The 19,587-nt window shown below is 37.2% G+C and overlaps 1 protein-coding gene across 1 annotated transcript in view; it reads right to left on the reverse strand.

Annotated features, from left to right (window-relative positions):
• The window catches only part of PDHX (pyruvate dehydrogenase complex component X), an 85,527-nt gene extending 66,101 nt beyond the window's left edge, over positions 1 to 19,426 (reverse strand). The window contains exon 1 of the mRNA XM_053560571.1: positions 19,186 to 19,426. Coding sequence (XP_053416546.1) covers positions 19,186 to 19,345 — 160 coding nt within the window. The 5' untranslated portion in view covers positions 19,346 to 19,426. The remainder of the gene's footprint in view (positions 1 to 19,185) is intronic.
• Between the last annotated feature and the right edge of the window lie 161 nt (positions 19,427 to 19,587).

Here is a 19,587-nt window from a genome sequence, read left to right on the forward strand (position 1 = left end):
GCATCTCCCAGCATCTGCAAATTATCTGAACCTTAACAATCTTACACCTAATTGCAAGAATTCTTAAAAAAAAGTGCTCAAAGCTTAATAAACTACATATTTGGAAATAATAAAGTAAGCTTTCTACCCCTCTACATTGTGTGGTGTATTACCTTTTCGTTTTTTACATGGCCTGATGAAGAAAACAAAAACATTTAACTAAAGAATGTGTATAGATAGTTCAAGCCTCAGCATTACTTTTGTTAAACTCAGAATGATAAATGAACTTTTTGTTTAATTTTAAAAGGGCACTCCCCTACCTTCTAAAGAGCACCATAGTAAGAAAAAAGGAAAGCTTTTTAAAAAAGGCCCAATGTGTTTGCTTTTATCAAAAAGAGATCTACTATATTATAGAAACATACACATATTAAATTTATATATCAAATAGAGTTCCACTTTAAAGAATCAACTAAATGGAGCTCAATGATGCTATACTCAGACTCCAATTTATGACAAATATAAGATCAATTCTCTTAAAACAAAGTTTCTCTTCAATATTTTCATACTTTGGTTCTAGTTGCCATGATACAATTCACATTTATTTTATGATTCTCTCTCCTATTCTAATGTCACCTAAAGAGACCTGTACATTTCCATTAGTTCTGACATTAAAGACGATATTATAAAACCTCTGCATTTATCAAGTATTATTTTCCAAATTGCCACATTAAGAACCTCAAATATTTTTATATTTTAAAAATAAAAATAACATAATCATTTCTCATACAGTCCCCCTTCATGGAATAAACGGAAACTTCTCTGAATAATAATAATAAAATATAAAAATCCCATAATAGATTACTACTCTTACTCTGAAACGAAAGTGATAAAAACCAGAGAAAGATATTATGGGTATCTCCATTATTCGGCACTATCTCTTGATCAATCATAGTTGCTTATTATGAAGAGTAAAATGTGCTATATATTTTCAGATCACTCTAACAAATCTATCCTCGGACTTTCCTACTAGAAATATCATTTCAAAAGATTAGCATTAGTGTGTTAACAGTACATATTTCATTTTAGTATATCCTCTCTTGATTATTACATATATCTTTTCTAAATGCATTTTTCCAGTGGGAAAGTAATTAGACAATCATAATTTCAACTTTCAGTGCCAGAGCTGAGCATAATATCTGCCCTTTATGGTTGCTGTCAACTCCAATAAGATATAACAAGTGTTTTAAGACTCTTTGGAATGGAATTTTAACCTATACCTAATATTTAATTTTCATTAGAAATTAAATGCAGTCTTGTTCCTTATTCCAGTAAGCAATACATTATATCATTCACCAGTCAAATTAAGGTTTTAAAATGTGCACCAATTATATTTCCTACTAACATTAACTTTGCACAACTATAGCTAAAAATAAAGGAAATGCAGTTTTTCTACACTCATTATATGGGTTATTTTAGTTAGTACTCAAAATTAAGTTAAAATTCAACCCTCCTGTAGTCATTTTAGTGTTCTGTTCCTTTTTATAAAGCTAGCAAATTTTATCTAATTGGCTTGTTAAGTATGCCCTTCTACAGTAGTTACAAAACATATTAAAAAATTTTTAAGATGGTTGTGATGATCTATATGTCCAGTAATTTATATTTAAGCACACTAATTTTAAAAGTCTTGCAAACCAATAAAATTCTTTTAATCTTTTTTTGGATTCAACAGAATGATAAAATAAATTAAAATTTTTTGCTTAGATATTGCCTCTTTCCCTACTATTATCAACCACATGGGCAATCTCTGTCAACCACTGAATTTTCCATTAGTTCCTCTCATCAATTTTTGTATTTCTTCAAATCTGCCCTTACAATTTTTCTACAGCAAATACTCTTTGAATCCCAAATATGGTACACTAATCTAATTCTAATTTCTTGTTCCCTAAAGCATTTCTTTTATCCTAGGAACAAAATACTCACACTTCAGCAAACTCAATTATATCAAAGCTTTAAATTGATGATTTATACATGAACTTTAAAAGATCTCCAGATGAAAATAAAATTAATACAAGCAAACTCTTAAAATACAAATGCAGAACAAATTGCTTTATGGTTAATATAAAGTAGATCTAAGCTCCATTACTCTGACTAAAGTAATTAAGGAAATTCAGCAGTTTACATATGGTACAGCTTGAATGTCATGCTCTAGTTCATTTATAGGACTATAATCCAAGTGCACAAAAATCATGAAATGAAGATACACCAAATGAAGAAGTAAATTGCTCAGTACTTCCTTACGGCGCCTCCCTGTTCCTAGCATTAACTTGCTTCTCTAACAGGGAGAGACCATACATTTAATCATCTCTCATTTCAACACAGAAACTCACCAAATAAAATTGAACCTTTAAAATTACTGTTCAAGTAAAACAATTCTGCCATCTACAGGCTGGATGAAATAAAGCCGAATGAAGTACAGGTACTTTTAAAATTAGCATCAGAGCATAGAATTAATACTGCAGCTTTGAATAAAGGCAGCTGCAGCATTTTTTTTTTTTAAAGAAGTACTTATCATGTAAGTCATCTTTGTTCAAATAGCTATTTTGCTGTGGTACTGATGTAAAAACAGATTGAAAATGTCCGTGGACCATAAAACAAAATAATTGCACAATAGTTTGTGTGAAAAATAGAATTTACAGGTCTTGGCATACTAACAAACAAAAAATAACTCATAAACAGTAAACAAGTTACGTATGCCTTTTCTGAAATGCTTTTGACCAGAAGTGTTTGGGATTTCAGATTTCTTCAGATTTGCATTATTCTTACTAGGTGAGCATCCCTAATTTAAAAATCTGAAAATCTGAAATCCAAAATGCTCCAATGAGCACTTCCTTCGAGCCTCATGTCAATACTCAAATAAAAAGTTCAGATTTCACATTTTCAGATTAGGGACACTCAACCTGTATATGGCATAATCCAATTTCTACCTGGCCAGCACGTATCGACTGAAAGAATATACTTAGAAATGAAAATTCATAGTTATCTCTAGTTAGTGATATTACTGTAAGAGTTTTTTCTTTCTTTGTTTCTTATAATCTACATTTTAATACTTTTCTACAATAAATTTATCCAATTTCACTCCCTCCCTCAAACTTAGCTAACACTAAGTAAAAAATGTGTGTTTTGTTTTTGTTATTTTTAAACAGAAATCCACAAGGGGACAGAGACAAGAAGGACAATGGAACAAAATTTTGGAAGCAGAAAAGTAAACAAATGGGTAATAATCAATTTCAGCAACCCTAAGAAGCCTAAAATCTCTAAGGTGGGAATAATCTGGGTGTGCTGTCTGAGAAACAGCTAGATACCTGGATCCCCTTTCTCAAGCCAATGCTAGGTTACAACCCACCCTCATCCAACTGAAAACTGGAATGGAAGTTCAACCTGCATAGCTGGGGATACATAAAATAGGCAAAAGTAAACCACCTGAGAAATTATCTGATGTAACTGACATATTGTGTGGAGAAGCTATTAAATGGTATGGGATCAATTAACAATAGTTACAGAAAAAACTAAACAAAAATTTTAAAAGGCAGCTATAACTACAGGAAAAACAAAAACATAGCAATCAAAATACAGGGCAATATTTGGCAATCCTCAGTTTACAAAGTATTTTCTTAGTGTAAATATGTAATATGGATTTCACTAAGAATTACAAATAACTTCAATGGAAAGGGAAAACACAGAGACCAGAAGTCATCCACAGATAATGGCTAAAATAGAAACAGAGACTGGCAAATGCTAAAATGAAGTTAAGAGACAAAACCAGTTGCTTCTAAGACAGAAAATTGGAAGAGATGAGGCTGAGACTCATTGTATTGTTATAAACCTTTTAGTACTATAAGCCCTTTAACTATTTAAACTATATGCATGTATTACTGTGCTAAAGGAAATATTTTCTTTCTTGATATTTAATTTCCTTTTTAAGGAGAATCGGGATACCATTGTAGAACAGCATCGAAGCCAAACTGCCTATGCTCAAATTATGTATCTGTGGTTTACGTATCAGTAGTATTTACGTATCAGTTATTTAACCATTCTGTGCCTCAGTATCTTGTTCTGTAAAATGATGATATAGATTTTTGTTTTTAATTTAGGTTAACCTGAGGGTACAAACAACCAGGTAAAAGTATTTGAGTGTTAGGTAGAGTCCAACTTGCAGTTGTATCCTGCACCCAAAAGGTGTCACATAGCTCCTACACTGTGTCCATTAAGTGGGAGCACCCCAAACCCACCCTCCCCTCTTCCCTTGTTCCCCCTATCCCCAACTTGAATTCAAATGAATTTTTCTCATCTGTGGGTATGAATTAAATCATCTACTGGTTTCATATTAGTATTGAGTACATTGGATATTTGCTTTTCCATTCTTGTGATACTTTACTAAGAAGAATGTGTTTCAACTCCATTGTAAAGTCACCATCTTTTCCCATGGACAACATATACCATAGTTTGTTAATCCATTCCTAAGTTGGTGGAGATTTAGATTGTATCCACATCTTAACAATTGTAATTGAGCTATGATAAACAATCCAGTGCAAATGTCTTTATGATACAATGATTTTTTTTTTTTTTTACCTTCTAGGTAGATGCCCAGTAGAGGGATTCTGGGGTCAAATGGGAGGTCTGATTTGAGTTCTTTGAGGATTCTCGATACTTCTTTCAAAAGAGGTCATATTAGTTTGCAGTCCCACAAACAGTGTAAAAGTGGTCCCTTCTCCCCACATCCATGCCAGCATCTGCAATTTTTGGCTTTGTGAGGTAGGCTAATCTTACTGGGGATGAGGTGGTTTTGATTTGCATTTCTCTGATAATTATGAGCATTTTTTCAAGTTTGTTAAACATTTGTCTGTCATAATCAGAGAAGGTTCAATTCATGTCTTTTTCCTAGTGATAAATAGGTTTGCTCTTTTTTTGTTAATTTCAGTGCTCAATAGAACCTACTTATCAAACTTTTGTCAGATTTGTAACATGCAAATATCTTTCCCCATTCTGAAGGTTGTCTATTTGCCTTGATTGTTGTGCAGAAGCTTTTCAGTTTAATTAGTCCCATTTGTTTATTTTTGTTGTTGTTAGAATTGCCACAGAAATCTTCATAAAATATTTCCCCAGGTTGACATCTTTAAGACTTTTTCCCACACTCTTGCCTATGAATTTTATCATTTCATGCCTTAGATTTAAATCTTTTATCCATCTTGAATCAATTTTTGTGAGTGGTGAAAGGTGTAGGTCCAGTTTCAGTCTTTTACATGTGGTTATCCAGTTCTCCCAGCACCATTTATTGAATAGGGATTCTTTTCCCTGGTGTATGCTTTTGTTGGGTTTATCAAAGATCAGATGTCTCAAAGAGACTGGTTTCATCTCTTGGTTTTCTATTCAATTTCAAATGTCTAGTCTCTATTTTTGTTCCAATACCATGCTGTTTTGATCACTGTGGACTTGTAATATAGTCTGAAGTCTTGTAGAGTGATGCCTCCAGCTTTGTTTTTATTACTAAAAATTGCCTTGGCTATACAAGGTTTTTTCCAGTTCTGCACAACATGAAGAACTATTTTTTCCAGTTCTTCAAAGTATGATATTAGTATTTTAATGGGAATTGCATTGAATCTGTGGATTGCTTTGGGAAGTATAGACATTTTAACAATGTTGATTCTTCTCAGCCAGGAGCATGATATGCTCTTCCATTTGTTAATGTCTTCTGCTATTTCTTTTCTTAGGGTTTCATAATTCTCTTTGTAGAGGTCCTTCACCTCTTTTGTTAGATATATTTCTAGGTATTTCATTTTCACTGAAGCTACTGTGAAGAGAATTGTGTCTTTGATTTGCTTCTCAGTTGGCATGTACAAAGGCTACTAGTTTGTGGACATTGATTTTATACCCTAAGATGTTACTGTTTTCAGTTCACTTCCAGCAGTTCTGTGATTGAGTCTCTGGGGTTTTCTAAGTATAAGACCATATCATCAGTAAAGAGTAAGAGTTTGACCTCCTCTGCACCTATTTAGGTGACCTTTATAACTGCTTTTGCCTGACTGCGTTGGCTACAACTTCCAGCACTATTGTTGAATAGTAATGGCAACAGAGGACATCCTTGTCTGGTTCCAGTTCTAAGTGGAAAAGCTTTCAGTTTTACTCCATTCAGTATATTAGCTGTGGGTTTGTTGTAGACGGCTTTAATCAGTTTAAGAAATGTGACACCTATGCTTATATTCTTAAGTGTTCTTGTTAGAAAAGGATGCTGCATTTTATCAAATCTATTTTTTGATCTATTTTTTTTCTGCATCTATTGAGAGGATCATATAGTCTTTGTTTTTGCTTCTATTGATGTGGTGAATTACATTTATGGATTTGCATATGTTAAACCAGCCTTGCATCCTACTTGATTGTGAGATATAATTTTTTTAATGTGTAGAGTATTTTTGCATTCATATTCATTAGTGAAATTGATCTATAGTTCTCCTTTTTAGTTGGGTGGGTCATTTCCTCACTTTGGTATCAGGGTGACGTTTGCTTTGTAGAACATGTTGAGGAGGATTCCTTCCTCCTCAATGTTTTGGAATAGTTTCTGCAGTATATGGACAAGCTCTTCTTTGAAAGTTTGACAGAATTCTGGTGTGAAGCCATCTGGTTCAGGACATTTTTTGTTGGAAGACTTTTTTTATTGTTTCTTCAATCTCAGTGCTTGATATTGGTCTGTTAAACAGATCTATTTCTTCTTCCGTAAGTCTAAGGAGAGGATGTGATTCCAGATATTGGTCCATTTTCTCCACATTGTCAAACTTCTGAGCATAGAGTTTCTTTTAGTAGTTGGAGATAATCTCTTGTATCACTGTGATAGCTGTTGTTATTTCCCCTTATACAAATTTCCGATTGAGAAAATCTTACTAAAGATTTTATTTTTCTATTCCTAGTTAATCAGGCCAAAGATTTATGGATTTTATTTCTTGTTTTCAATTTCATTTATTTCTGATTTAATATTATTCACTTCTTTGGGGGTTTGGGATTAAGTTGTTCTTTCTTTTCCATTTCCTTAACATGATTCATTGGGTTGTTGATGTGCTCTCTTTCTGTTTTTCAGATGTAGGCATCTAATGCAACAAATTTCCCTCTTAAGACTATTTTTGCAGTATCCCACAGGTTTTAGTAACTTGTAGCTTCATTGTTGTTTGAAGAGTTTAACAATTTTTCTCTTCCTTGACCCAAATGTCATTCTGCATAAGGTTATTTAATTATGCCTTTGTCTGGGGATAAAAATTTTTACTGGGAGTTAAGTTCCACATGTATTTCGTTGTGGTCTGAGAATATACAAGGTATAATTTCAATTCTTTCAATTTTGCTGAGGTTTGATTTGTGTCCTACTATATAATCTATTTGGAGTATGTTGCATGAACTTATGAAAAGAAAGTATATTCCTTAGCTTTGAGATGGTATGTTCTGTATATGTCTATGAAGTCCATTTGTTCTAGAATCATTATTTAAGTCCCTCGTATCTTTGTTTAGTTTCTGTTTACAGAATCTGTCCAGTTCTGCCAGAGGGGTAGTAAAGTCTCCAGCTATTATGGTGTTATGGGATAGTATTGCTCAGACCAATCAAGGTCTGTTCCATAAACCTAGGAGCATTTAAATTGGGTGCATAAACATTTAGAATTAAAATGCCCTCTTGTTTCCTCAACCAGAATGAAGTGACCATCTTTGTCTTTCTTAACTTTAGTTGCTTTAAATCCACTTGTATCTGAAAATAAGATTGCAATCTCTCTTTTCTTCTGAGTTCCATTTGCCTAAAATACTGTTTTCCATCCCTTTACCCTGGGTCCAGATTTGTCCTTAAAAGTTAGGTGTGTTTTCTGGAGACAGCATATGGATGGCTTGTGCTTTTTTAACCAATCAGCCACCCTGTGCCTCTTCAGTGGGGAATTCAAGCCATTAATATTTCTTGAGAGAATTTAAGTAGAGTGGAGTTGTCTTTATCTTGTTTTGTGAAAGTCTGTTGTTTAATTTTATCCTTTGCACCATTGTGGAAGTTTTGTCCTTTAGTTCCTAAGTGTTAACTTTGTTGGTGATTCATTGTGACGGTCAGTATGGAGAATAGGTCTAAGTATTTCCTGTAGAACTGATCTAGTTATGGCTAATTTTCTCAATGCTTGCATGTTAGTAAAAGTTTTGATTTCTCCATCAATTTTGAACCTTAGTTTAGCCGGATACAGAATTCTGGGCTAAAAATTATTTTGTTTAAGAAGGTTAAAGGTAGATGACCATTCTCTTCTGACTTGTAAAGTTCCAGCTAAAAATTCCACTGTCACCCTCAACTATGTGCTCCTGTACATCAGTTGGTGCTTACTCCTGGCTACTTGCAGAATCTTCTCTTTTGTCATGACTTTGGACAGATTTATGCAATGTATCTTGGAGATGCTGTGTGTGTGCTGAGATGACCCAGGGTTCAATATCTCCCTAAATATAGAGTATATTGGAATATTTAGTGAAACTTGGGAAATTTTCGTTTATGATATCCTCTAGTAGGGCTTCCATTCCTTTGGAACATTGTTCTTCCCCTTCAGGGATACCTATAATTTGTATGTGTGAACACTTCCTGAAGTCCCATAATTCTCTGAGTGAATGTTCTGCTTTCTTGCTCTTCTTTTCTGCCTCTGTAACTACCTGGGTTAACCCAAGAACTTTGTCCTCTAGCTCTGAGATTCTTTCTTCTCCACAATCTAATCTGTTATTGATAATTTCTACTGCATTTTTATTTGTTGTTTTTTTTTTAAGTTGCCCTCAATAGAGTGCCGTTGCATCACAGCTCACAGCAACCTCCAACTCCTGGGCTTAGGTGATTCTCTTGCCTCTGCCTCCCAAGTAGCTGGGACCACAAGCGCCCACCACAATGCCTGGCTATATTTTGTTGTAGTTTGGCTGGAGCAGGGTTTGAACCCACCACCCTCGGTATATGTGGCCAGCACCGTACTCACTGAGCTACAGGCACCACTCTCTACTACATTTAAGTTCTCTGATTAACTCCTTCAATTCCTTAAGCTCTACCATATCCTTTCTATATTCTTCATATCTTTCATCTAGTTTTTGGTTCTGTTTTTCCACTTGTTAATTCCCTTCATTGCCTTTGCCAACCATACTTTCAATTCCTTTTCTGTCATTTCCATTAATTCTTTATAGGTGGAATCCTCTGCAGTAGCTGCTTCATGGTCCCTTGGACAGGGTACTCCGTTCTGGTTTTTCATGTTGCTGATAATTTTGTTGGTTCCGCCTCATGTTTTTTCTCATTCACTTCTTTCCCCTACTTTTTCCTTCTCACTACCTCCTTCACTTTAAATTACCTGTCTTAGAGCTTAGGTGTTGAAGTGTCCTTTTGGTGTGAGGCCAAAGGAAAAGAAGGGTAAAGAGTCAGAAAAGAGAAAGAAAAGGAAAAGAAAGAAATAAAAGAAGGGAAGTGAAAGAAGAAAAATAGATAAGAGAAACAATGTTGTTTGGCAGGGTACTATGGCTACACCAGCAATTAACTCTAGGGCTACAGGGGGCCAGGTTGGGCCAGTCCCTCCAAGTCAGAAGCTCCTTACCTACTTGTTCAAAGCAATACCCAACCTCCGCCAAATGTGGAAAAAGAATAAAAATTAAAAACTAATAATTCCACAGTATGTTGCAGTGGAAACCTGCCAATATTATCTTTGCAAAGGCCAAAGCTAGAAAGACACCCTGGATTGTAAGCTCTGATCTCCTTCATCCATGACCCCCACCCCCAGCACTCAAAACAAAAAATATATATATTAAACAACAATTATATAAAAGAAAAAAAGGGTGATATCTTTGCTTTTGTATGAGAAATTAATGTGAGAAAGATGAGCAAAGTAGAAAAGTCTCTACCAAAAAAGAGAAAAAAAAAAAGAGAGAATAAAAGGGGCTGAAAACCCATAAGAAAATGAAAGGGACTTTGCTATTGAAGAAAGTAAAAATGAAAAAATAAAAAAACAAACAAACAAAACCCAAAGAAATACATGCGTGTGTATAACTATATATGTATTTGTGTATATATATTACAATATATTGCCTGGACACCCGGGGACACTGTAGTTTTAGGAGATGGAAAACATAAGCTGTAGTTGTGAAAAATCAGAGCTGGAAACCACTCTCTTAGTTGCAGAGGAATTTGAATCTTGTCTTCCTTAGTGAGCATCCCTCTATCAGGGCCTGCCTGCTTCGTCAGCCTTGAGTCCCCATGGAATTGGGGGCCTAATGTTCTTGCCAGATTCCTTAGGAGGCACATAACACAGTGTCCCCTGACAACAATTCCCAGGTCACTCAGATCACCCCAAAGTAGATGCCCAAGCTCAGCAAGTGCACCAGAACAAGCCATGCACTAGTACCCTGAGGACTGTTTCTCCCACCTGGTCTTCCCACAATGGCAGTGTCCAGATAGCAGCCAAGCTGCTGGGAGATCCACCCCACCCAGTATTTAATCTTGGCTGCTGGACACTGTTGTAGTCCACCTCCTCATTTAAGCCTTCCAAGGCCGCTCCAGTGAGCAACTTTAACCCCAAATCAAAAAACTGCAGGACAGGCTCAGTACCCATAGCACAGAGGTTGCGGTGCTGGCCACATACACTGAGGCTGGCAGGTTTGATCCTGGCCTGGGCCAGCTAAAGCAACAATGACAACTGCAATAAAAAACAGCCGGGCATTGTGGCTGGCGCCTGTAGTCCCAGCTACGTGGGAGGCTGAGGCAAGAGAATCACTTAAAGCCCAAGAGTTTGAGGATACTGTGAGCTGTGATGCCTTGGTACCCTACCGAGGGCAACATAATAAGACCCTGTCTCAAAAAACAAAACAAAACAAATAAAAAAAAACCCCGCAGGACTGTACCCAGTCCTCCAGACAGGCTGGCCAGCCAATCGCTGCCCATTTCCAAGCACTCACGTTCTGTGCTAATTTTCCTCAGCTCCAGACTTCCTCTCTGGCTCCTGTAGTCCACCACTTCTTCACCGTGCCCCCAGTGTTATGTTCCTGGATGGGTTCCCCCAGCCAGAGGTGGTTGGAGTTTTCATTCCCCTGCTTCACACAAGTGGCTAGTAAGATGTTTCTAGTCTGCTATCTTGCTCTGCCTCAGTGATGTAGATTTTTGTAAATAAACAAACACATGCCAAGTTTTTACAATGTTGGATGTTTATTATTGATAGGGGGAAGAGAAATGGTTAAGAGAGTAGATGCTGGAGGTATCCAGATAGCTGGCTGCATGGATCACAATGTCCTATAACAAAGGATGTCACAATTCTTTTCTGGGATAATAAGAGATGTATACACAGGTTCCTTTCACCTTGCCAGCCTAAACGTGAAGATTTTGTTTTCACTTTCCCCTTTATCTAATCCTTGTTCTCATATATATACATGATATAGTGCTCGACAGTTTTAAGAGTTAAAACTGAGGTATAAACACAGTGTATGGCTGATGGGCAGGAGTCAGGTGGAGTAAAGTTATGTCTTTCTTTTGCCCTTCCTCACAATGTATGGGCTGTATCAATTGCCTTCTCTGCATTCTGGACTCTTGTGTGGGTTCAGCCAAGGGCCAAAGAGGGTAGAGACTAAGGGGAGACTACAGGGCAAGTGTATTTACTTCCCCTGTTCCCTCCTCATGGGATCACCAGGGGATGGCTGCATCCTTTACTGAAAGGGTCCTTTACGCAGAGGTAGTCCCAACTGTCTCTCCCTTCCAATTCTGGTAACTGTTCCCTTCCCATGCCTCTTCAAGTCTCAGGGTCATACTCTAAGTGTACCTTATTCTAAACAGCTCTTTAGTACAGCAAAATCTCTACATCCAAAATTCATAAAAATGGTCACTTATTATGCTTTTCTCAACTCACCCTTTTGAGAGTACCTGGCTGTACCCTCTCAAATATGCAGTAAGGTCTGAGAGGGTGGCACCTAATAAGAAATATATCAAATCATAAGTCACTCTGTTTGAAGGAACAGTATGAACAAAAGAAAGGAAAGAGGTGTTTAGGGACAGGTTAATGACCTGATGAGCCTAAATGTACAAGTATGCTGACCCATATCTAGATATAATCAGGATTTCCAAAGTATGGGCTTTATTGTGGCTACTTAAATAAATGTATCCACTAGTCATTTATTTATAATTGGAACCCCTATATTAAAACCTTTCTTGTTGTTCTCAGATATATTAAAACCTTTCTTTCTTGTTCTCAGATATATTAAATACCCTCACAAAGTAGCAGAACTATTTTCTGTAAGCAATAACCAAAATGTTTATGAAAGCAGGCTGGAGATTAGGCAGTATTTAGGGATAATAGTTGTGGGATATTGGAATACATCTAGCCTGAATTCAGAATTACATATAAAATTTTTCAAATGTGCATTTTCTTGAAGTAGCACAGGTTCCTAAAAGATGTGTGCCCCCTCTGAAATCCAGGGCTAATAGATTCCCAACCAAACTATCTTGAATTATACATTTGCCAATTCTAATTCTTCCCAGATAGTTTCATGCAACAAAAGAAAGTCTTTGATTTATACAGTATCAAGTAGATCACCAACTATAGTAAATAAATGTACTACCTACCAAAAAAATCACTATATGCCCCATTTTGTTTATGGAATCTGCTGATTCTTTCTTAATCCTTCACATAGTAAGTATCCATTGACACATTAGAAACACAGCTGGCTGGAATTTTTAGGTAGCAAATGGTTACAGAATATATTTCCATTGAATGAAATAACCCAAATACTTCAGAAGTTTCCGCTTGCAATAGTGTTCTTCTTGGTATTAAACTATAAAACTAAAATTTAACGTGAATCCCATTTTATTTTGCCATCTTGGGGAAAGAGCACAGAGAAATCACCATCCCACAGTTCAGCAAAACAATGAACACAGACGAGAGTCTGGAGATTTACACATTTTGTTGTAAAAGGAAAATAAGAAAGTATACACATATTTAAGAGTGTATCATCTTTGGAATTTACAGATAGCAGGAAATTAAAATACAGTCTTAGTTCTGCCACCCTTATACACAGTCTAGAATTTTTATATCTTAAATTTTTCTAAAATGATAGTGATATCACAGCTGTCACCGAAATGGTAGTCCATAATGTATTTATTACTAAAATGTCTGATTTTGTAATTTAAAAAAAAAAAAGGAAAAAGTGTTCAATTCTACATTGACACTGTTCTGCTGTCTATAATCAAGCTATCTTAGGTACTGGGGTAGACTGTGGTTAAAGAAACAGGCATTGGTCTTAGACCTAGATTGAACTGGAACTCTATCACCAGAGTACAGCAATAGTTTTTGTGAGTACAAAATGAGTTGACTCATGTAAAATTCTTAGAAAGGTGCATGGTATATAACAAGCTCTCAATAAATGCTACTTATTACTCCCAAAGCTACTACTCCCTGAACTTTTTCTTGCTGGCAGAGGCTCAATTTTGTAGAGCTATATATTTTTCTCATGCACATGCTCTCAAGGTTAGTGACTGTATCACTTAGCTCCTAATTAGTCCAAGTCAACCCATTCTTTATACCAATAAAGTCAAGCCAATGACAAAATGGCACATGACTCAATTCAGGTCAATACAATATAAGGGAATTCTGCTGTGGTAACATGTGTCTTTGTTTTGTGAAAGGACATCCAAGAAAAAACATTTTTCCCTCTGGATATTATTCCACGCATAATTCCAAAGGAGTCATCCACTTACTCACAAACTTTGGACAAAATGCTAAACATCTCTGAGTCTCTATTTCTTCTCTTAATAAACCCTGACAGACTTCTTATGATGATTAGAAGTAATGTAAACTCAGTGAGTGCTCGGAATGTGATGGCTACTTCTAATACTCCCCTTTTGTATACAAAATGAAATGTCTTAAAGCAAAGCAAATGTATCCAAAGTATTTCCTGATAATCCAAATCTTCTTACTCGCTCATGTTGCTGCTTTTACTTAGATCTCATTTACCTCTTTATCCTATTTACTTTGGATGGCCACACATCTCAACTGAGTAGCCTCGATTTGCTTTGCTTTGATAAAACATTTTCCTTAGTTATTACTTAGCCTAGAAATAATTAAAATAAGGGAGTACTACATCACAGGCATATTTTAATCAGAGTGTAACAGTAACACACAAGGCAATCATTGATTTCCAACTTATAACTACCATGTTAGAGAAAATGTCCAAACCTTAGTCTTTGAAGTATCAGTCCTGTGTACCCTATACCACAACTGACCTACAATCGATCAATCAGCTTCTCTATTCAGGGGATCTGAAAGAAGATTACAGAAATGACAGTGAGCACTTAAACTAAACTGATGAAGCATGGCGCATAAAGACCTGAATCACCATGAAGGCAAGGCAAGCTGGGATTATAAAGAAAAGCAATGAGTAAGAAGACTGGCAAGTCTCCACAGAAAAAAAGTAAACCAGAGAAAGAGAGAAGACAAAGAAGCCTTACAAGAAATAGATGTAATCATTATGGTTCCCCTGTGGCCCTGCAGCACCCTATATTCTAAATCCTATCTTTACTTCTGCTATTCCATGTGTTTCTGTTTTCACAGTTAAATGAGAGTTCGAAGAATATCAATCTTATCAGAATCACTGTAGAAGTACTTAATGAGAACCCAGCCTAAAAAAGAGTGTGTTTTGGCAGAAATACTATACCATGAACTATTATCAAAGTTGCTTCCTCCTTGTCAAAAACTTGGATGCCTACGGAAAACAGGCAGATGAGAGAAGAGGGCTAGTATTTTAAGAGTTTTTCTTTAGATACATCCTTTATTTTCATATTAAGTAAGAGTTTCCTCCTTTCTAAAAATACACAGTAACTGCTCTCTGGTTTTTTTTTTTTTTGGTCTTTTACCTTCTGCTTTCCACAGAGATAAGGGTGTAAGAAAATAATGCCAACTAGGTGTGATGGCAAATACCAAGGGACATTCAGCCTTGCTGACTGAGAAGTAATGAAGAGTAGGAAGAATAGTGAGAAACTAGGAAATCATTTCTTACCTACAAAGAACAATCATTACTCAGTCTTAAGCAATGGCCACCACACAGGGTCTTAAATTTTTAAGAAAAGACAAAAATCTGGGTTTTTATGTTAAGTCTTCCAGTTTTTAAGTGTTGTCAATAGACTTTTCTTCTAAAATGATGTGGGTCATAATTCCAAAGGAATTCCAATCCAAGGCTGCCAACTTGGAATCCTACTATAGATTTTAGTGTCCTTTTATAACTCCCTAGAGTTCTAGCTTCCTCAGGCATGTTTGTTTAACATCTGTAATACGCTAGACCTATAATTACATACTAGGCAAATCACTACCAAAGTTATACCTCATTTATTTTTCTACCTACATGTTATTTTAAATTCAACATGTTACTCTTCAAAAACAACTTAAAGCCAAATTAGTAAGTAACATCTAATTAATTATTAATTTCCAAATTATGGGCCATCTATTCTGAAAGAACAATATTAATGTTTAAAAGTTCATTGCCTAAGTTAGGTTGTAAAACTTTGCAAATGCTATGTCAGTCACACTTGACCTCCAGGCCTTTGTTTCTACTGTTCCTTTAGCCTGGTAGGGCTGCTACATCTTCCTCTAGGAAGTCTCATATACTACTTTCTTATCAGCTTGAACTTACCCTCCAGAACTCACTGTACTCACTATTGAAATCAAGCTTTTACTGTTTATTTCCCTAGGCAGCATATAAATACCTTAAGGATAAAGCCTATACAGAATTTAGGATTGCATGCCCAGAAGCTAAATATGACTAAATGAGCCATGTGGCAGAATACTGAGAATCTGTTTTGTTCAGCTAGCCAAGTATTTTCCAAGTACGTTACCAAGTGCCTGGCACCTAATAGATGTGCATTTCTTCACTTACTCAGCAGTATCTATCTCTACCTTCTCAATAAATGTCTTAGTTAAGGGAATGAAGCAAATTCGGGCTTGGTTAAACACAAATTAATATATATAAATACATACACACTCTTAAGTTCATTAGTATTATGGCTATCTTTGAGAGATTCATAATTTCACCGAGCCTTGGAATTTTTTTGTTTTTTTTTTGTAGAGACAGAGTCTAACTTTACTGCCCTTGGTAGAGTGCCGTGGTGTCACACGGCTCACAGCAACTTCCAGCTCTTGGGCTTACGTGATTCTCTTGCCTCAGCCTCCCGAGCAGCTGGGACTGCCCACCACAACGCCCGGCTATTTTTTTGTTGCAGTTTGTCCAGGGCTGGGTTTGAACCCGCCACCCTCGGTATATGGGGCTGGCGCCTTACTCACTGAGCCACAGTCGCCGCCCGAGCCTTGGAATTTTTGTCCAACTAAACGCAGATGATGCCAACTATACTAAGTTGTTGTGAGAAGTGAATAAGAAATTCTAGAAGTGCTAAGCAAATGGCATATGTCATAGCTCATACAAATGTTGCCAACACTTCTTAAGAAAACCAAAACTTCAAAGGTACTTCCAACTAACAGATTTTTAAGTCCTGGATAGATGTGTGAAAGGGGAAATGGTTCAATAACTGTACTTAAGCCACATAGTCAATGGTAATCCAAACGGTTGCTTAGTTTTTATGAAATGACAGTTGCTTATAGCTCAGAGAAATAACACCAGTGTAATTCAAGCTTTATAAAAGAAATAATTCAAAGATTGCCACCTGTTTTCAGCATAGCAAAATCTGTAGGTTTGAGTCAAAAGGAGATAAATTTTTGGCTCAGTAGTAGGAAAAAGTTCAAAAATTTCCAAACAACAGCTTCACATGGAGAATGCACCTCCTCCCCAATGAAGGTTCATGTCAGAATACCCAGAACCCATGAATATGTCACTACATTCCAAGAGGAAATTTGGGTTGAAGATGGAATTAAGTTTGCTAATCAACTGACCTTGCAATAAGGAGAATAGCCCAGATTATCCAGGTAGACCCAATGTAATCACAAGGGTCCTTATCAGTGGAAGGAGAAAGGCAAGAGTTAAGTGTCAATTGTGTTATAACATAATAAAGACCCAACCAGTCTTTGCTGACTTTGAAGATGAAGGCAACCTATGAGCCAGGGAATCTGAGAAGGCTTTAAAAGTTGGAAAAAGGAACATTTTTACTCTTCAAAAGCTTAAAACCAATATTAGTAAGTAACATCTAATTAATTATTAATTTCCAATCACGGGCCATCTACTCCAAAAAGTTGGAACAAGGAAACAGAGTCTAGAGCAGTGGTTCTCAAGCTTCCTAATGCTGTGACCCTTTAATACAGTTCCTCATGTTGTGATGACCCCTATCATAAAATTATTTTCATTGCTACTTCATAACCGTAATTTTGCTACTATTCTGAATCGTAATGTAAATATCTGATATGCAGGATGTATTTAGGCCACCCCCGTGAAAGGATCGTTTGACCCCCAAAGGGCTTGCGATCCACAGGTTGAGAACTCTGGTCTAGAGTCTTCAGAAGGGAAAACAGTCCCCACCAACATCTGATTTTAGCCTAGTGAGATCTACTTTGGACTTGTATTGGTAATAACTGCACCTCAGATAAACCTCATTGGCTACAATACTGCCACTGCACAAAGCTCTATTTTGGACCTCCCCCCGCCCAGAACTACAAGATAATAAATTTGTGCTGTTTTAAGCCACTAATTTGTGGTAATTTGTTGCTGCAGCACTAGGAAACAAATTCAGTTTGCCTTGGCATGTAGCCTTTCTCCCTTACAGATGGTGTTTATACTGAAGTTAGAAAAGCTGTTCATGGTTTGTGTCTAGGGGATGGGGTAGAAGGGGTAGAAGGTAAAATGCCATGATGATTCAGGTAAGGATAGACTGAGTCCTAAAGGCAAGAGTCTTTAAACTGGCTCTACGCATGAACATTTTGTTGTATAACCACTTATGCCCTTTTCTCTGTATAAAGAGTCTAGGGCATTTTCAAAGATTTGCAAAAGGATCTATTTTGCAATGTTAAGAACACTCTTCCTGGATTATGACCAGTACTAAGCTTTTCACATTCCATGATTTTCTAAATTAGTGAGTTTCAAAGAGTAATCCATGAAACATCAAAACTCATTTAACTGTTATTTTGTAAAATGCTTCCTGGAGAAACAGAATCTCTAGAAACTGTGAAAAAGTCTAATTTTAACAAACCAGTGAGAGGGCAGAGAGGGAATTCTATACACAATGTTAAAGATTCACTACTCCAAGGAGTGTTTTATGAAACATTAGGCCAAAGAAATTGAAATGAATTGTTCCCATTACTAAACCTTTAGAAACGCCAATGCACTGGAGACTCTGTGCATTACTTCTGAGCTTTGATAGCTCAGAGTATTAAGGCAATGTCTACTGCACCTAATTACAAGATTTATATAAACATTCATTTTGTGGCATGGAAGGAATGATTGGCAACTAATAAACATCACACTAAAAAAAAGTTAGTCTTATTTTCCACCCTCCACCTCCTCTTACCCAACTAAGGAAAAATAATGCCTGACATGTCATTTTAACACACTGTTGAATACACAACGATTGTGTTAATCGTGTCAGTATCTCAAGTAAACGACACATTTCTATAATAAAGTTCTTGGTATGATTCCCCTCCGACATTTTTACTCTTACAAGCGAATGTTTGAAATACTCTCCTGGACCTATGTCTGTGACGCCGTAGGTATTTACAAATTAAACCTTTTACGAGTCACTGAGTGGGGTAACCCGACTAGCCTCCATGAAAAGATCTCCCAACAGAGACAGGCCTAGAGGGTGAATAAGAATGACCAGCAGTAACTTCTGAACCTCGGCAACCTTGGTAGCTTTTCTGGGTCGGGGCTGTTTTGACAACTCTAGAAAAATATGAGACATGAATGGGAAGGGGCCTGAGAGAAGAGCCTTTAGGAACCCTCTCTGCGTCTCAGAAATAACCCAAATTCCAAGGCAAGGTCATAAGCCATACAAACCAAGGGACCAGGAGCAGAGTTGAATTTTCCCAACTCCCAAGAAAGCCCTTTGCGGCATGCATTAGGCCAAGTCAGCGGACCCCACCCAAAGACAGGCCGAAGGGAACAGGAGCTTGGGCACCTCCACACCCGACCGCAGGCCCTCAACTAGATTTCTTCTGATCCAGGCCCAATAGCTCAACTACACAGAGAGGAGAGGAGAGTAGAGTTCCGGACACTCACTCCGAAGCCACCGCGTGCTGTGCAGCCATTTCCAACTAACTGCGCGGCCGACAGACCATCCAGTAGTCCCCTTGACCAGCCCAACGCTTCGGCGGCCCGCGAAGCCCAGGAGGCAGCGTAACAGCCGCGGGTCACAGCCGAGCCTCCAGGAGGCCGCCATCTTCCCGGCCTTCTTACGGGCTGACCGCAGCACAGCCTGATCTCTCAGTATCAAGGCCCTCCAGAGCCCCACCTCCCACCCGGTTGGCCACGCCCTAAGTACGCTAGTGGTGCCTTTGGGTCTCGGAGCAAAGAAGCCCTCCTATCCCCGCCTCTAATCTCGTTGGCCACGCCTACCGACCAAGAGGTGGCGCGGCGGGATCTCTCAGCTAGTGAGGCCCTCCAAGGCCCCGCCTTCCGCCC

Source organism: Nycticebus coucang, chromosome 14, assembly GCF_027406575.1.
Source record: "Nycticebus coucang isolate mNycCou1 chromosome 14, mNycCou1.pri, whole genome shotgun sequence".
NCBI lineage: Eukaryota > Metazoa > Chordata > Mammalia > Primates > Lorisidae > Nycticebus > Nycticebus coucang.